Here is a 17744-nt window from a genome sequence, read left to right as displayed (position 1 = left end):
TGAGATTTGAAGATATATAAGCTTCCCTTCTTTCTCTCCAAAGGTTATAGACCGTTAGGAATGAACAGCTAGCTGTAAGGCAAACGTCTAAGTAGCCAGAAACGTGATAGACATGGTCTACTAGGTGAAAGTGGTACAGCCCTGAGGGGAAAGGGATCCTGGCAGTTGGGAGCCAAGGAATACCACAAAGTCCATTGCACAACAAACCTCACACAGAGATTTATTGGGAAAGACACAGGAGGGCGGCTGCCTCTGCTTGGGAGAGAAACAGCAGAGATCTGAGTGGGAGGCAGGCTTTATATAGGGTTTCTTGGGGGCAGAGCTTTCCAGGGTGGCCTGGGGTTGGTGGGATTTTTATGGCCTGATCTTGGGCTTTTTTACTCTATAGGATGAAGCTTGGCTGCCTGGGTCTCAAGGGACTGGGTAATGACTCTTGAGGGTATCAGTTGAAGAGTGAAATGGGGAGGGAGTTTTCTGGGATTGGTTGGGGGAGGTTTTGAAATGGTAATGGAGGTGGGCATGGCTGAAAGGTAAGTGTGATGTCCTCTACTTATGCTAGAGAGAACTTGGGAAAAGGCTAGTGTTTGAAGTTTGAAGGTGGGACAGTGGTGAGGCAAGAAGATAGTAATTGGTGAACTGAGTGCTAACTTCTTTGATTCATGTGTAAGAAGTTCTGCTGTGGCCAGAGTGTGTAAACAAGGTGCTCATCCTTGGATAGCATGGTCTAATACTTGTCAAAATAAGTATGCGGTGGGCACTAAGGAAGACCCAGTTGGTGACCCAGGACGCTGAGGGCATATCCCTCCTTTTCTGTAACAGAGAGAGAGAAGGGGTGAGTTAAGTCCAGAAGATGTAGGGCTTGGGCCTGGAGGAGGGCCTGTTGAAGCTTATGAAAGGGTTTGGTAATGGGCACAAGAAGGGCCTTGTGTGAGGGGCCAAGGGCTGCCTCATGTAAAGGGCAGGAAAGAAGAGAGAAAGAAGGATCGAAGAGTGTAAAAAGTCAGCCATCCCCAGGAAGGATAGAATTTTGTCCTTTGTGGTAGGGACCAAAAGCATTTGAATTAGCTGTTTCCTATCTAGCGTAATGACTTTGTAAGTTGGAGTAATAGCTAATCCCAGATAAGTAACCTGAGGAGTGGACAGCTGGACCTTAGAGGATGGGATCCTATATCCCTGGCTGGTCAGAAAGGTTTAATAAGGTAGAGGTATCTGCCTGGCTAATTTGCAGGGATGGACTACAAAGGAGAAGATCATCTATGTATTGTATAAACTTGGATTTAGGAAGAGAGAAAGAAAGTCAGTCAGAAGGTAGAGCCTGCCCAGTAGATGTGGGATGTGGAACCTGTGGGGTAGGATGGTCCAAGTGAGTAAAAAGGTGATTGTCCATGTCAGTCCAAGTAAAGGCAAAGATATTTTGTGACTTGGGGTCCAGAGGAGTAGAAAGGAAAGCATCCTTGAGGTCTAGGATGGAGAAATGAGAGGTCCCCGAGGAGGAAAGTATAGGGTTGGGTACTATGGGGTGAAGGGGAACCACGGCTGAGTAGATAAGTCAGGGATCCTGAGCCAAGCAGTAGGTTCCATTGGGTTTTTAAACCACGAGTATGCTAGTAGTAAATGGAGAAGTGGGGTGCAGGAGGTTCTTTAAGAGGTCCAGGGATAAGAGCCTTAAGTCCCCTGAGATTTGGAGAGAGTGGGCATTGAGCCTGTGTGATATCATTGGTAGGGTTTTGCAGTTGGATGACAGGAGGGGAATGATGTTTGGCTACAGAATGATGTTTGGATTTGGGGTGTCCCATACTCAGGGATCCACCTGGGAGGCTGGGAAAGGGAACAAATGGTGTGTCGGCTTGTGTGGTTTGGAGGAGGAAGAGGAGGGTAGCAGCCAGTGAACCTGGAGCCAAGTGGATTGGGGAGTGAAGGGAATAGAGACTTCCACTTTGGCCAAGAGGTCCCTTCCCAGCAAGGGGATGGGACAGGTTGGTACCACTAGGAAGGAGTGAGCAAGGGGAATTCTGCTAAAAATATAACTAAGTGGCAGGGTTTTATGAGATTGTTAAGGCTGCCCCCTACCCCAACAATAGGGGAATTAGAAGGAGAGGTAGGTCCTCAAAATTCATCAGGACTGAGTAGGTAGCCCTAGTGTCCAGAAGGAAGGAGATGGGTCGCCCTGATATTGTGGTGACTACTGGAGACTCCCTCTCAGAAATGGCTGTGGTTGGGCCAAGGGAGACCAGGCCCCCTCAGTCATCCATGGCCAGACCTAGGAGGTTGGCGGATGGCAATCTGAGCTTGATATCATCTTGCTGAGAGGGACATGGGAGCAGTTAACGAGCCAATGTTCTTCTTGATGGCACTTTGGACATGGTTGAGGAGGTTTATGAGGGCTTGGGCAAATCCAGGCTTAGTGACCCTCCTGACCACACCTGAGGCATAGCGAGCCTGGACAGTTGCTGTGACTAGCCAAAAGGCCTTAGCTAGCATCAAGGATTTTGTTTCCAGACTTTTTTCATCTCTCCCATGGTACACTTTGAAAGCCATTGCTAAGACTTCTGCCTGGGGAGTCAGGGGCTCCCTCTCTAGATGCTACAGTTTGGCCCTCATGTCAGGGAAACTGGGAGAAGAAGTAGAACTTTAAGGGCAGACTTACAGAGACAGGCTAGGGGGCAAGTTGTCTGGACTCCATCTGCATGTGCTCTAGCCTGATCTCTAGCCTATGCTCTTCAGGAAGATTGTTGGTGAGAACCATATAAACATGGAAGGTGAGGTTGTAGATTGGGTAAAATACTGGAATTTTTTAATAAAGGTGGAACAGTTAGCAATGTAGGACCCTAATCTCTTTTCTGTTTGAGAGAGTTAATCTAATGAGAAGGAACAGGTACCCTGAACAAGTGATCCACCTAGGCAGCTCCTGCAAAGGGAGAAACGTGGCCAGTTTAGTCCAGGTAGGAGGAGGTGAAGGGGGTCCAGAGTGGAGCAGGAGGACTAGAGGCTGCTGGTGGACCAAAACTAGGTAGTGCCAGGGAGAAGTGACTCAGATGACCTGCCACTAAGGAGGGAGGAAGGGAGACTGAAGAGGTTGAGAGGGAGAGAAGTGACTGGGTTGAGACTGGAAGGGGTTAGCGCCATCGGAAATAACGGAGGAATCATCTAGTTTGGGCTTTGTAGCTAGGAGTTGTTTTTTCCTTGGTTGCCTTATACCATGTGGTCACTTTTGATCAAGATGGAGTGAATTCCCATGGCAAAATCTATCCTTTCCAACCCTAAAGATGGCTGTCAGCCATGTGGTTGCCTCCATCCCTGTGTGGGAACAGCAGCTAAGATGAGGGCAAGCCACAGGTTTGCTTTAAGATTACCTGTCTATAGATCTTTAACTACCAAGTTTCAAGTTAACCTTTTTGTTACAGATTTTACAGATTTTTAATCATACCCAGTATGCTTGCAAATCTTGAGGTACAGAAAATTAACACAAATAGTCTTACAAATCTTGAGATAAGAGATTTTTTTTTTTTTTGGTTTTTCGAGACAGGGTTTCTCTGTGTAGCTTTGCGCCTTTCCTGGAACTCACTTGGTAGCCCAGACTGGCCTCGAACTCACAGAGATCCTCCTGGCTCTGCCTCCCAAGTGCTGGGATTAAAGGCGTGTGCCACCACCGCCCGGCTCGAGATAAGAGATATTTTAAAGTTTTAGAAAGTTAAACCGTAACCAGAGTGTGAGATGGGTAGCAGTAGTTCCCCTTGGGAATAGTCTGTCCCTTTATTTTTTGTGTTCTCCTTTCTCTGTTACATAGTCAGGTGGTTTGCCTGATGCAGGATGAAGATTTTAGAGGAAACCTTTAAACAAGCATGCTTGGTCTAGAGAGAGGGCTGAATTCATAGGTAAAGTGTCTGCTGTATAAACATGAGGACCTGAGGTCAGATCCCTAGCACCCATGTGAAAGTTCTAGGTGTGGTTAGCTTATGAGTATAACCCAACACTAAGGGTCAGGCGTGGGGCAGAGACAGGGATCCTGGCTCTGACCATCCAGTCTGTCCAGTTATTGAGCATCAGATTCATTGAGATTTTATCTCAAAAAATAAGTTGGGAGAAAGAAAAGATTCTAGATTTTGACCTCTGGACTCCACACACATGAACTCACAAATGCATGTGTACTTGCATATATACATGGAGGAGAACATCAAACTTGACCCTTCCTACCAAAAATGCTAACAACAAAATTTTTAGCTTTTAAAAAAGAAAATCCGGTATTTTCCTTTTCTATAGTTAACACTTTAGAATATTGCTCCAGTGATCAATGTTTGTAGATTTTTTTAAAAACTACTTCTCTTTGTTTTTAATTATGTGTCTATGTGTGGGTATGTGAACAGTGCAGGTGCTGTGGAGACCAGAAGAGGGTGTTGGATCCTCTGGAGCTGGAGTTGCAGGCTGTTAGGAGCTGCCCTATGTGGGTGCTGGGGTCTGAACTCAAGTCCTCAGGAAGAGCAGTATGTGCTCTTAACCACTGAGCTATCTTTTCATCTTTAATTCTATAAGTTCCTAATTTTCTGCAATTTACATGTATTGTTTCCTATAATGCATTTTTATACCTTTGATGAAGTTAAAAATGTGTTTATGTTTTTTATCCTCTTTGAGATCATGCATAATTGAATGTATTCTTGCCTTACCAAGTTGCAAACATTTGCGTATTACAACAGATTTCAATGGCTACTGTTTTTACTGTGAGTCATACCAGAATTTAGCATTTCCTTACTTTTAGCTATTTTTTTTCACTCAGATGTTCCAATGAATGTCTTTATAGATACTACTATATACTACATACTAAAATTTTATTTCAAAAACAAAAAACTTTAAAGCCTTTTAAATAGTATAGACTTGACCCTTAGAAGGACTTGATGTCTGTCTGTCTTTCCTTCCTTTCACTCCCATCCCCACCCCACCTCCGGCCCTGTGTGTGTGTGTGTGTGTGTGTGTGTGTGTGTGTGTGTGTTGTGTGTGTGTGTGTGTGTGTGTGTGTGTCTCTCTCTCTCTCTCTCTCTCTCTCCTCCCCCTCCCTCCTCCCTCCCTCCCTCCCTCCTTCCCTCCCTCCTTTCCCTCCCTCCTCTCTCCTCTCCTCTTTCTCTCACTCTCTCTCTCTCTCTCTCCCTCTCTCCCTCCCTCCCTCCTCCCTCCCTCCCTCCTCCTCCCTCTCTCTCTCTCTCTCTCTCTCTCTCTCTCTCTCTCTCTCTCTCTTTCTCTCTTTCTCTCTCAGGTAGGGTCTCAATGTGTAGCCCTGGTTTCCTGGAACTCTCTTTGTGTCCTTTTTCAAGGACAGCATGTTCTTAAGTTGGTTTTAATAATATACTACTTTTAAACTGCATTAGAATATTGTGAGTGGGGAAACATTGGTAGATACTCACATGATCTTTTCTCCTTCAGCTGGCTACATTGAGAGACCTCAGCTGATTCGTGCAAAAGTGCCAATTGTGAAGTTCAGGGATAAAGTCAGGTAAATAATTACCAATCTCTCTTTTTTCAGGTGCTTTAGATTAACCTTGGATAGTCATCTAATGTGGATAGCCAAGAAATCAGGTTATAGCTCAGCAGCTTATCTTCAAGGTTTTAGAAATAATTTTCTTTTTCCTATTTTTATTTTTTTGAGACAGTCTCATGAATCAGGCTGGCTGTGAATTTGTCATATAGCTGCGGACAGCTTTGAATTTTGGAATCTTTTGCTTCTACTTCTTGAGTGCTGGGATTGTACTTGGGTGCCACTATACCACCGTCTTTTAAATTATTTTTTTTTTAATAATCTGAGCAGTCTTCATGCTTAACTGAATTGATCTACTCTACTTCAATTTTGAGAATTTGAGACTATCCAGTTTAAAAAGTGTTTGGGTTTTAAAATGATTTTCTTGTAGCCCACCATGATGGCACATACTTGCATGTTGATTTCTCTGAGTTCGAGCCCAGCTTGGTCTATATCAGTGGTTCTTAGTCTTCCTAATGCTGCAACCCTTTAATACAATTCCTTATGTTGTGGTGACCTCCACTATAAACATTATTTTTGTTGCTACTTCATAACTGTAATTTTGCTACTGTTATGAATCATATTGTAATTATCTGATATGCAGATGGTCTTAGGTGACCACAAAGGGGTCTCGACTTATAGGTTGAGAATCTCTTGTCTTTACAATGAGATCCAGGCCTTGTTTAAAATAGTGAGGACCTTGTTTAAGAGATCTTATGTCTTTAGGACAAGTAATTCTTTCCCCAAAACATATCTTCTTTGATAAAATTCAGTGTGTATTTATATTCAGAGAGTTTGTTCTAACTTTAAGTATTATTAAACAAATTGTATTTCACTTAGAGAAAGATATAAAGAGTATAGGGAATAATATAGACAAAAGCGATAACAATTATTCAATTTCAAAATTTTAATTTTTCTTTATATTCTCCTAGCCTGGGTTCTGATGCCTTTTCTTTTCTTTTCTTTCTCTTTTTTTTTTTTTTTTTTTGGTGTGACTTTTCGAGACAGACTTTCTCTGTGTAGTTTTGGTACCTGTCTTAGATTTCTCTCTGTAGACCAGGCTGACCTCGAACTCACAAAGATCCTCCTGGTTCTGCCTCCCAAGTGCTGGGATTAAAGGCGTGCGCCACCACTGCCCGGCATGGGTTCTGATTTCTTAAGGATATTGTGTTAGAAGCTCTTATATAATATTTGAATACAAGAATGGTACAATCAAGTGTTATAATTGTGGCCCTAGGAGTTGGAGGCTGCAGGACAATGAGTTCAAGTACAGTGTGGGCTTCTAGTGAGTGTCTGTCTCAAAACAAATGAGCAGAGAGTAGAAATAAGAAAAGTTAAGTGTAGACTGAGATTTGATTTGTTAAAAAGATTTATAAATGTTTTCTAAACATAGGATTGTGATAAAGCAGGTTTATTTTTCTAGCTGTTTATAGTGGCAACACTGAAGTTATATGCATGTGCTTATACAGAACTGAGCTTTCTTATTTATAAATTTTACATTTAAGAATTTTTTTCTTTCTAAAATTTTGTCTTTCTGTATTGTTCAAGGCGTGGCAAAAATTTGGGGCTAGTTTAATACCTGTGTTCCCAAGTGAGGTTGAATAAGGTGACATTCTGTCTTCTTGTTGTCTCATAGTCTAGCTAGCACTTTTTCACTGTTTAGAATGGTCTTAAACTGAACTTTGTAGTAGTTCATAAGTGTGAGAAACCTGTGATATGTCCTGTGGAGGAAACATGATAAATGGGTATTCAATTCATATTTTTAATTTTTGTTGTTGTTTTTGTTGTTTTTTTTTCAAGACTAGGTTTCTCTGTGTAGCTTTGGAGCCTATCCTGAAACTTGCTTTGTAGACCAGGCTGGCCTCAAACTCAAAGAGATCATCAGCACCTGCATTTTTCCAGCCATTTTAGAGGAATATGATATATAGATACAGCTCTTGTTTTTTTAGCTTGCATTTTGTTTGTATTGTTTGAAAGTAGGTAAAACTGCTTTGAGAAGATCTTAGTGGGATGGTCTATATCTTCTACACTTTGGTCATGTGAATTTATTTATTTAGAAAACATTACAACATTTAAAACTTCATTTGGAGTAATTAGAAACATCAGTATATTATGGATCTTTCAAATAGTAATCTTAGTTTATATTTTTAAAATATACCAAATAACTTTAAGTGATATATTGTATATATATTCTTCCTTCTTTAGTGACTCATTTTAAAAACAGTCTATGGCTTTCAGTCCATGTTGCATCAGTGGATGGATTGGAATCACTTTAGTTAATATAAAGAGTGGATTTTTGTACTTGTGCTAAAGTGTGTTTTCCTTTATTCTTTTAAATAGTTGTGTGGAATTTGACTTAAATGTAAACAATACCGTTGGAATTAGAAACACATTCCTTCTCAGAACTTATGCCTACCGTAAGTTTTTGTTTGTTTCTAAATAACCATCATCTTCTGTTTTTCCTGTATTCTCTATGGCCTTTTAACTGTGTTTACAGTAAATAGCAATACCCCATTACTTGTGTTTAGTTATATAGTATCTTATTTCTTTTGATAATGTTACTATAGTAAAATCATATGCTACTGTAGTTATAGATGATTCAGTGTTTTTAAGTGAATGATGGTTTACAAGTAACTAAGGTAAGCTTAGAAGTAACACATTGAGAGTGAGCTCTTCCTTTAGTATGGAGAGAAGCAGTGCCTCTTACTGGCATAGAACTAGGAAATTATACATTCTCAGAGAACGTGATGTCTTTTTAAGTGTTCATTTTACTTGCAGTGGAAAATCGAGTTCGTCCGTTAGTGCTGGTGATTAAGAAGTGGGCAAGTCACCATGATATAAACGATGCCAGTCGCGGTACTTTAAGCAGCTACAGTCTTGTACTGATGGTTTTGCACTACTTAACAAAGTAAGTATTATGGGAGTTTTTCACTTTTAAAACAGAAATTCAGATAAACCTCACTGCAGTATCTTTTGCTCATCTCCAGTTTGTGTTGTTTTAAAAAGTTCTCTTTCTAAGGCCTATACAACTTTTTAATCCTGTTCTGTTGCCTTGAACTAATATTGTAGAAGTTTTTTTCTCTGAAAAACATTGTGAAGAAGTTTTAATGTGCTTTTATCTTTTGATAGTTTTGTTATGTACTTTTATATTTAAAGAACTTTCACCACTGTATTGCTGATCCATTGTCTTGCAACAGATGAGTGCTCAGAAAGACTATTTTTTTATTTGAGACATGAGGGAAAGGTATTTCCAATGTGTCACCAGCACTGAAGGGAAAAGTATCCTGGCAGTTGGGAGCTAAGAAACACCACAAAGTCACAACACGAGATTTATTGGGAAAAACACAGGGAGAGTGGCTGCCTCTGCTTGGGGAGCAAGGGGTAGATTTTATATAGGGCTTTTTGGGGGTGGAGTTTTCCAGGGTGGTCTGGGATTGCTGGGATTTTGTGGCCTGATCTTGGGCTTTTACTCTGTAGGGCGGACCTTATGGCCTGGTGGTTGGAAGTCCTCAGGGGTGGGGCTTGAGTGGCTTACAAGACAGAAATTAAATGATATTCTTGTTGGGCAAGAAGTTTATAATCAATCCCCTTTGGCCCCTTCTCCTCAATTAGGTTTTATGTTTGCTGGGTTATTCTGTCAGCTGACAGACGTGAGTGAGGGTAGCCTGGCTGAGACATCTGTCACCCTGTTGTTGCTGGTTCCTTTGGATAATGTGGCTGGCTACCCTCTCTTCACATGCTTCTTCGTGTGTACCCATTTAGAACTGCACAGTCTGAGAAGATGACTTTCTCAGAAAGAGGAGGACCAATCTTGGCTCAAGGATATACAAAAAACTCTGGTCCCCCGATGAACCTCAAAATTAGCTCTCAAATTCCAAATTGGTCTCTAGATTTTAATTCAGTTTAGTTCAAACAATTATCATTGTTTTTGAGGTCATTTTGATAAAGCCATACATTTGTTCTATGCTTAGTGGCAAATTATAATGTGACCACTTGTAATATTTGCCCTTTCATAATGTGGCTCTGAGAACTTACAGTAGTGAAGTTTCCCCAGAAAATATAGTGCAGACTGATGAGCTCTGGATGGAACCTTTACTTTTGTATTTAATGTTTTGTATATACAGTCCAATAAATAACTTATTCTACATATTTTACTCAGCTAGATGCTAAGAGAAGAGAAAACTGAAGATTTATAGTTATCCCAACTAAGAGCCTGAGATATTTAATTGCTGAGTAGCACACTTAATTATAAATAACTTCATTAACTATGTGTGGTGATACATTCCTGTAATTCTAGCACTTTGGTGGTTTAGATAAGAAGGTTGTGAGCCTGGGCTTTATAGCCAGATCCTGTCTGAAAAATAAAAACAAATGAATAGCACCATAAGCATTATTAATGACTGTTATGGCTGATGGGTTACTAACAGAAGGCTACCTTTTACCCCTACTGTAAGTTACCTGTGTGAGGGGAGATACTGGTGGATCACTGTCCCTATCATGTGGTCTTTTTTTGGTTTGTTTGAGACAGGGATTTTCTGTGTAGCTTTGATGCCTATCCTACATCTCTCTATGTAGACCAGGCTGGCCTCGAACTCACAGAGATCCGCCTGGCTCTGCCTCCGAGTGCTGGGATTAAAGGTGTGCAGTACCACTGCCCCGCATACTATCATGTGGTCTTAACCAACGAGGCCAGAATAGTGATTTAGAAAAAGCTTTAGTGTGTCGTTTGGTGCTTTCTGCATGTAGATTCTGAAAGACATAACAGAGTTCATATATTTTTGACTCCAGTTTTTTTCCCAGAGATTTATTCTAAGACAGTGATCAACAGATTTATATATAAAAATATTTTCTAGTGTTTATTGAAATAATAAAAGAAGAAATCTGAGCTTTCAAGAATGGAATGGTTAAATTAAGTATGATATATCATAATATGAAAAACTATATAGTCACCAGCAGGTTTTTTATATTTTTTAAAGATACATATATACTCTTGAATATTGTCTTATACAACATAATATCAATAATTTTGTTTAAAGAATAACTACGTTTGTTTATATATTCATATGTGTGGAAATACTGAGAAGGGATGAGTCAAAATTTTGCCAATTTTTAATAGAAAATTAGAACTTTTATCTAATATTTATTATATAATAATATTAGGTGTTTTATATATAGTCCTCTTCATTTGAACATAGAATTCTAAAGAATTTTTTTCAAGTTATAGAAAGACTTAAAATTGTTTTAAGTACACCAAACATTTCTAGACGAGTCGTCAGGACTTGATGCTGTCTCTCTCCCTTGTTAAAGCGAGTGTCTTAAGCTAATTATAAATTGTGTTTCTTGCTGGTCTGTCCTGGTTATATGTTGATTTGATGATTGGTTTGCCCTTTTAAAATGATGTGGAATGTGATTTGTGTCGTTTTAATCTATTCTATATATCATTGTCACTAATAATTTTTCCCAGTTTTCCAGTTGTATCAGCTCATAGATAAGCTTTTCGGGACTGCTGTTATCCTTTGTATCACAGTTCATTTTTATTAAGAATTCAAAGGATTTCTTATGTATTCTATAAAGAATAATACAGAAATTATAATAGAGGATATTATAAATTCAACTCTGGAGGCAGAGTTGAATCATTTTAATTTTGGTAGTAATTCAAAAATTATATTTACTGTCTAACATGCATCTCTGATATATTTCATGTCTGTTTCTCTGATAGATGTAAAGGTATCTCTGATACATGCCCTGTTCCTATCCTTACTGGTCACTTTAAGATTTTAATTGGTTGACTGCTTTATTAGAAAATGTAATTTAAGTGGAGGAACTTTAGGGTGATTTGTAAAACAAATTGAAAATTCATCAAGCATTAATATTTTATCAAAATAGTGAAATTATTTTAAGATTTGGTTTCTTACTGAAGTGGTTTGTGTTTACTGACACTATTATCAGCTCTTTGTAGGTAAAAACCACTTATATGATATGTAACTCTATTGACCAACTTAAGCTAATCCACTACTGCCCCCCCAAAAAATTACTCTTGAGATAGGTAGTTGTTTTCCTTGTTGTTATCACTTTATTGGGAGGGAAAATGGCCTGCAAGAGACTGAAGTGGTTCAGCCTTTGGCACAGAGGACCAGTTTTTATGATATTGATGATATCATTTCATCTCTTTGGCCTTCATATTCTTATCTGTAACATAAGTTTGTTGGATAAATGATTATTATTTAACTTTCTAAGTGTTTTAATACATATTTTTTTGCCATGAAGGAAACAGTAGTTCTGAATATTGAAAGATTAAAAGGCCATAGCATTTCTTATGATATATGTTAGTAGTCAGTAACAGTTGTTTCAGTACATGATTGATCAAAGTGTAAGAGGAAAAATACTGAGAATAGATTCCAAAGACAGTCTAAGAGTAAGAGTTACTGAGGTAAAATTATCAGTTGGGTTGAAATAAGAATATTTATGATCAGCTAGCATGTTCCTGGGGCAGAACTTCTCAACATCCATTTTTAAATTGTTCTGCATTTTCAGAAAGCAAATTACATAACTTCCAACATACAGTGACACAGAATATATACATTACATTCCAAAAGGGGAATGGGGGCCTAGTGAGGAAATCCTGGACCAAAGCAAGACGGAACCCAACAGGGCAAACTCCAAACGCTGATGCTGTGTCTACTGTCAAAAGGATTAGATGCTTCTGTCCTTCTCTCTTTGCTGCCTGACACATACATCTCTCTCTCGGGCTCGTTATATTCCTTATGTGCACTCTCTTTGCCGATGTCTCTTGATTCTGGTGTTTCCAACATCTTGGGGTCTCCAATGCAATCCTGTCTTCCCTTTGATAGCTTTGTGAGTGGCCTCTCCAGGTTTCCATGCAGAGACTCCCTGGGACATGCTTGGGCTGAACGGCTGAGCTTAGCTGCTCTTTACTCATGCATCCTGATTCTAAAGCCAGAACCACGTGACAACACTGCCAAGTTTGACTGCCTGCTTGAGATGGAGCCAGGCTCCCTTGAATCACAGTTGCAGTTTTCCTTTGTTGTTAATTTTTAGGAGCAGAAAATTTCTTAGGTCTTTCCTTTTTGTTAGTTGTACGCTTAGCTGGTTGGGGTCTTCCCTGAGGGCATGCTTCCCTTTATTCTATTCCATATCAAGCTTCTCTTCGATCTTTTCATCTCTTTCAACATAGCCTTAGCTCCAACATTAACTTTTCTGGTGCTCATTTTCCCCTCCAGCTGTATATTTTGTATTTCTTTTTGCTCCAAATATTCTTTTTCATTATAGAACTGCATAAGAGTGATAATTGATAACCATATCACAGAATCAATATTAGGCTGTTTTGAAATCTCTGCCAAAGGAATTAGTCTGTTACTTTTCTATTTAGCCTCAAGAGAAATCCATATGATAAGAAACAGCAGCTACATTCTCTGCCAAAACATCACAATGGTCTCTAGCCTAGTTGCTAATACTGTTCAGGCCTGAAACCTCCTGGGCCTTCACAGTCAGCATAGCTCTCAGTACTACTGTCCTGAGATCCTGTTAGGACGGCCGTTAAAATCTACTTAGAGCATTAAACTCCTTTCCTGGATCTAAGTCCCAAATCCATATTCCTCAAAAAAGTATGGTCAGGTCTGTCACATCAGTAGCCCACTCCCTGGTACCAACTTGTGTCTTAGTTACTTTTCTGTTGCTATGACAAAAGACCGTAGCCAAGGTAACTTAGAAAAGAAAGCAGCTAACTGGGCTTATGGCTTCAGAGGGTTAGAGTCCATGATAGTGGAGCAAAGGCATGGCAGCAAGAGTGCACAAAGCCCACCCCTGTGACACACCTCCTCCAACAAGAGCGAGTTTCCAAATCCTTCCAAACAGTTCCAGCAAGTGGGGACCTAGTCCAACATACAAGTCTTTGGAGACCATTGTCACTCCAACCACCATAATGTATTTGCTTCCAAACCTTCCCAATTTCTTAACTTTTAAAGTTCTTTTATTTGTTGAATGACTCTAAATACCAGTGGTTGGTATTTTTCTTTCCTGTCATTCCAAATAATGATTATAGAACGTGATAAAAGTCTCTGTGAATTTGTTGTCTTCATCTCTTGTTTTCTAATAATTTTAACTTATGAAGAATTTAATGGAAGGAATTTTAAGTAAACTAATTCCTGGTAAGAGAGTAACTATTTTACTTCTGAATTATAATGAGACTTATTAGAAAGCATTAAAAGTGTTGTAAAAAAAAATAGAGATATTTATAATTAAAGTGTCTGGGCTTGAATTTACATGGAGGGTCTTGTAAAATTATAAATGTCTGAATGCCTCTGGGGAAAGTATATGTGACTATGTATATATCATTATGCATAAGGGTGATTTTGGTAAGTAGTAAATTAAATATTTCTCTTTATAGTCCCATTCATACTCTGCACATGTTCATATTGCAAAATTTTTATTTCACTGCAATTTTCAAGTTAGGAATGAAGCATAAAAAAAGCGAGTTTAAATATATCATCCTACTCTATACTACATTTTAGAAATAAGAGTTGGAGGCCATATAAGTTAGTTGTAATGCTTAATTACATATTTGTAAATGTAGTACAGAGGTCATTTAAATTTTTTTTCTAGATAGGAAAGTATTAGGTATTCTTTGTTACTGAGCTTAAATTATATATAAACCCTATTCTTAAGTACAAACTTTATCGTATACTGCTGTGGTCATTAATATGAAAGACATCTTGGAATTATAGCACTGGTATTTTATCATACTCCACATAATTTAGAGTTATGCTGTGAATAACAGGTATCTTGTCTTTTGCATTACATTCGTAATGATGTGAGATTGTTTATGCATTTATTGAGATTAGGTGTGCTTAAAAATTCATTACATTGTGAATTTCCTGAGGATGTTGCTCTGTTGGTAGAGTGTTTTCCTAGCATGCATGAAGCCATAGGCTTTATTCTAGTACGCCAGAACAGGGGCGTGTTGGTGTACTTTTTGATCCTAATACTTGGGATTTAGAGGCCTGAAACACCCAAAATTCAAGGTCCTCCTCAGCTAAAGAGTGAGTTTGAGACCAGCCTGGTTTATGTGAGACCTTACCTAAAAGAAAAGAAAAGAAATTTAATTTCCAATGAGAGTAACAGGATAATGATTCCTCTGTGATGTATTTTATTTATATTTCTAGGATGGCTGTGCAAATCTCCTGATTTAGATTTCTAATCTTTATTGAGGTGTTCTTAAAGCAATGTTATGAAGTTGAAAGTGACTTTGGTTTTGATTTTTTAAATAGCTCAATTTTCTTATAATTTTTGTATTGCTTGTTAATAGGAATTAATAATGAAGGGACAGTAAGTAATGATGATAGTGTTCTCTGTGATAGAGGAACATTGGACTGATGGTATAGGAACGCTGAACTCACTCTCAAAATTAGATGTCGTGGGAGTTCATCTTAATGTCCATTCCAGATCTGTCTGAGAATTCGTTTGCCTATTTTGTTTGTGTTCGATGTTTAACTGAATGACTTGTGTACCATTATTGGTAGACTTCCTACTCTAAAACCTTGTAGGAAACATTGATTTACATAGGAAGATACATAGTTTTTTCACAAAACCTTAGATTGTCATTTAAATGAATTAAAAAATTTAGGAACTGTATTTCATGAACTACATGAAAATTTAAATTTTAGTCTCAACCCTTGTGGTCTCATACCTGAGGTGTAGCTGACAAAACTTTGCATTGTAATATGAATCATGTGAATCACAGAAGCTTTGAACTTTTTCTTTTTATAGCCCTACCTGAACCCATCCTTCCATCCCTCCAAAAAATTTACCCAGTAAGTGTTTCTTATAAATTATTATAATACATATTATGTCAATTATATATAGAATTATTATATGCAGTATTAACGTGAATATTAAAGTTATAAAGCTAAATACATTATAACATTTTCTATATAAACTGAAGCATTGGCCTCTAGAACATTTAAATATTTTGTTCACTTTTTCAGAAAGTTCTGGTACTTTTTGATTATTGATATATAGTCTGGTCAGTTATGTTGATGTTTGAATTTCTCTTGCATGATATGCATGATTATCACTAATATGTATCACATATTCTCAGTTGATCAAGGCCCATTTGACTTTACTCTAGTTTTCTTCATACTATTTTTTATAATTTTACAGCATTCGTGTTTAGTTAATACTTCAGAAAAATTTCATCTTAGTGTATTTGTATTTTGAAAAGAGGGGAAAATTAAGTTGAACAATTGGATAATCTTTTCACATTTTGCATCAATTTGTTAAGCAGTTAACCAAAAGGTAACAGTAGTCCACTGTCTTGTTTGTATAATGTTAAGAATTCTGATGAAATTGATGGCAAATGAAGTGTACCGCCTAGCAGAGACTTAGTATGTGAGAGAAACCCAGATGAAGCAATGTGCATAGTCATAATGTATAAGCATTCTGATGCTTTTCACTGTTCTCATAGTCTTCCTCCACAATGTTTCTTTACTCTGTTGTCATCATTGTTCATAATTTGCTTTAAAATAATAGTTCAGCTGCTTCTTTAGAGTGTTTGGCCAACCTTCTGTAACTATTTACAAAGTATACAAAAATATAAACGAAACATAATGTTGGTCTGTTTCATACATGTTAGTTTTATGCATACATACAGACATGCATGCATACACACACACACGCACACACAACACACACACACACACACACACACACACATATATAGTGCAAAGATTAATGGGCATATTACAAAGGGGAAATATACTGTGCAGCTTGTATGTTGGGTTTTCAAAGAAATTATTTGTTGTACACAAACTACAACAAATATGCTTGACATGCAACATCAGTTTAATTGAACCTATGATAATTGAGCTAAACTGGTATCCTTGTATTTCAATATTAGTTGTTGTGATGCATACATTGTGGGGTATGCTCCCTAATAAAGGTATGTGGGGTGGGCTCCCTAATAAAGGTTTCACAAATAGTGTAGTGGGGTCTCCCAGGATCCTGTGGGTCATCTGCTAGAACAGACTATAATAAAAACCTCTGGCCTTTGGCCATTTTCTTTTTTCAAACAAATTCTCCCGTTGTGAAGAATTATTCTCATGGGCTTTTAATGTAGTTAGGAATCAGTCTTTATGCTCTTAAATATGAAAAATGAAAATATCAAGTATAGAACAAAAGTAGCTTATTTAACCTTTTGTCATTCTTTTTTAAATAGTAGCAATAGTTTTCTTTTTATTTTAATATACTTTAGGGAATATACAAATCTGAGCATTCCCACCATTTCTGGGGAACAGCAGGAAGCTCCAATTACATGAATTTAATGTTTTGTGATGGCTAAGAACAGCAGTCAGCACAGACTTGAACAGTTAGCCACAGCACAAGCATCCTTCAGAATGAAATGTCATAATAGCAAGACAGGTAAACCGGCTTAACAAGTGACACTGCTTGGGAAGTGACTCCTTCGTGATTGTTGAGTATTTTCTTCCTTCCACCATACTCTATACTTTAGCTCACACTGAATGGTCTGGAATAATGTTTATGTGTTATTTTATTGTTTCAGCTTCTTTTTAATAAGGCCCAGTTTTTGATGTAAAAAGAGTGACATGTTTCATCATACAAAGAATCCATTACTTAAAATCTAAAAGTCTCTTAGTTTGGGTGGCACACACCTGTGATCCAGTATTTGGGAGACTAAGCCAGGAGGATTATGAGTTTGAGGTTGGCCTAAGCTATATATATATATTGCAAGATCCTGTCTCAAAAGACAAAAACTATCTTTTTATTATATATTGAATGTACATCTGTGGAAATCTCACTTGCAGTCCTGTGCTATGTAAAGTCCTTTGTACTAATAAGAGAGAAACATCAGGTCAGTGTACTGTGCTTGGGGGTGCAAGAGTCAGTAAACACCCTGGTTTTGACGTCTGTGTTTCATTTTTCTAATTGTTTGACTTTTCCCTCATACTGGAGTCTTGATTTCTGGTCACATTCACTTTTTGTGGCTCTGTACTCCATTCTTCTTTTGCTAATAGTTCTATTTCTGTGACTGTGTTGGGTAATAAACTTAATATTTAGTCTCACCGCCTTAAATGATACTAAGTGCTTGGTAGGGAAAGAATACATAGGTAATCCATCCAGTATGTGGGAGACAGAGGCAAGAGGAAGCAAGTTGGGCCAGACTGAAATAAAAGACAAAAACTAATTGTAAAATCCCCTAGATTAG

At 38.2% G+C, this 17744-nt stretch overlaps 1 protein-coding gene across 1 annotated transcript in view; it reads left to right on the top strand.

Annotated features, from left to right (window-relative positions):
- LOC114682146 (poly(A) RNA polymerase GLD2) overlaps positions 1-17744 on the top strand; it is a 53384-nt gene that overhangs the window by 24053 nt on the left and 11587 nt on the right. The window contains 4 exon segments of the mRNA XM_028855963.1: positions 5413-5482; positions 7844-7920; positions 8282-8410; positions 15290-15333. Of these exon segments, the coding sequence (XP_028711796.1) occupies positions 5413-5482; positions 7844-7920; positions 8282-8410; positions 15290-15333 (320 nt within the window).

Source organism: Peromyscus leucopus, unplaced genomic scaffold (genome assembly GCF_004664715.2).
Source record: "Peromyscus leucopus breed LL Stock unplaced genomic scaffold, UCI_PerLeu_2.1 scaffold_932, whole genome shotgun sequence".
NCBI lineage: Eukaryota > Metazoa > Chordata > Mammalia > Rodentia > Cricetidae > Peromyscus > Peromyscus leucopus.
The sequence above is the reverse complement of the archived record's forward strand: the minus strand, read 5'-3'. Positions and strand labels throughout refer to the sequence as shown.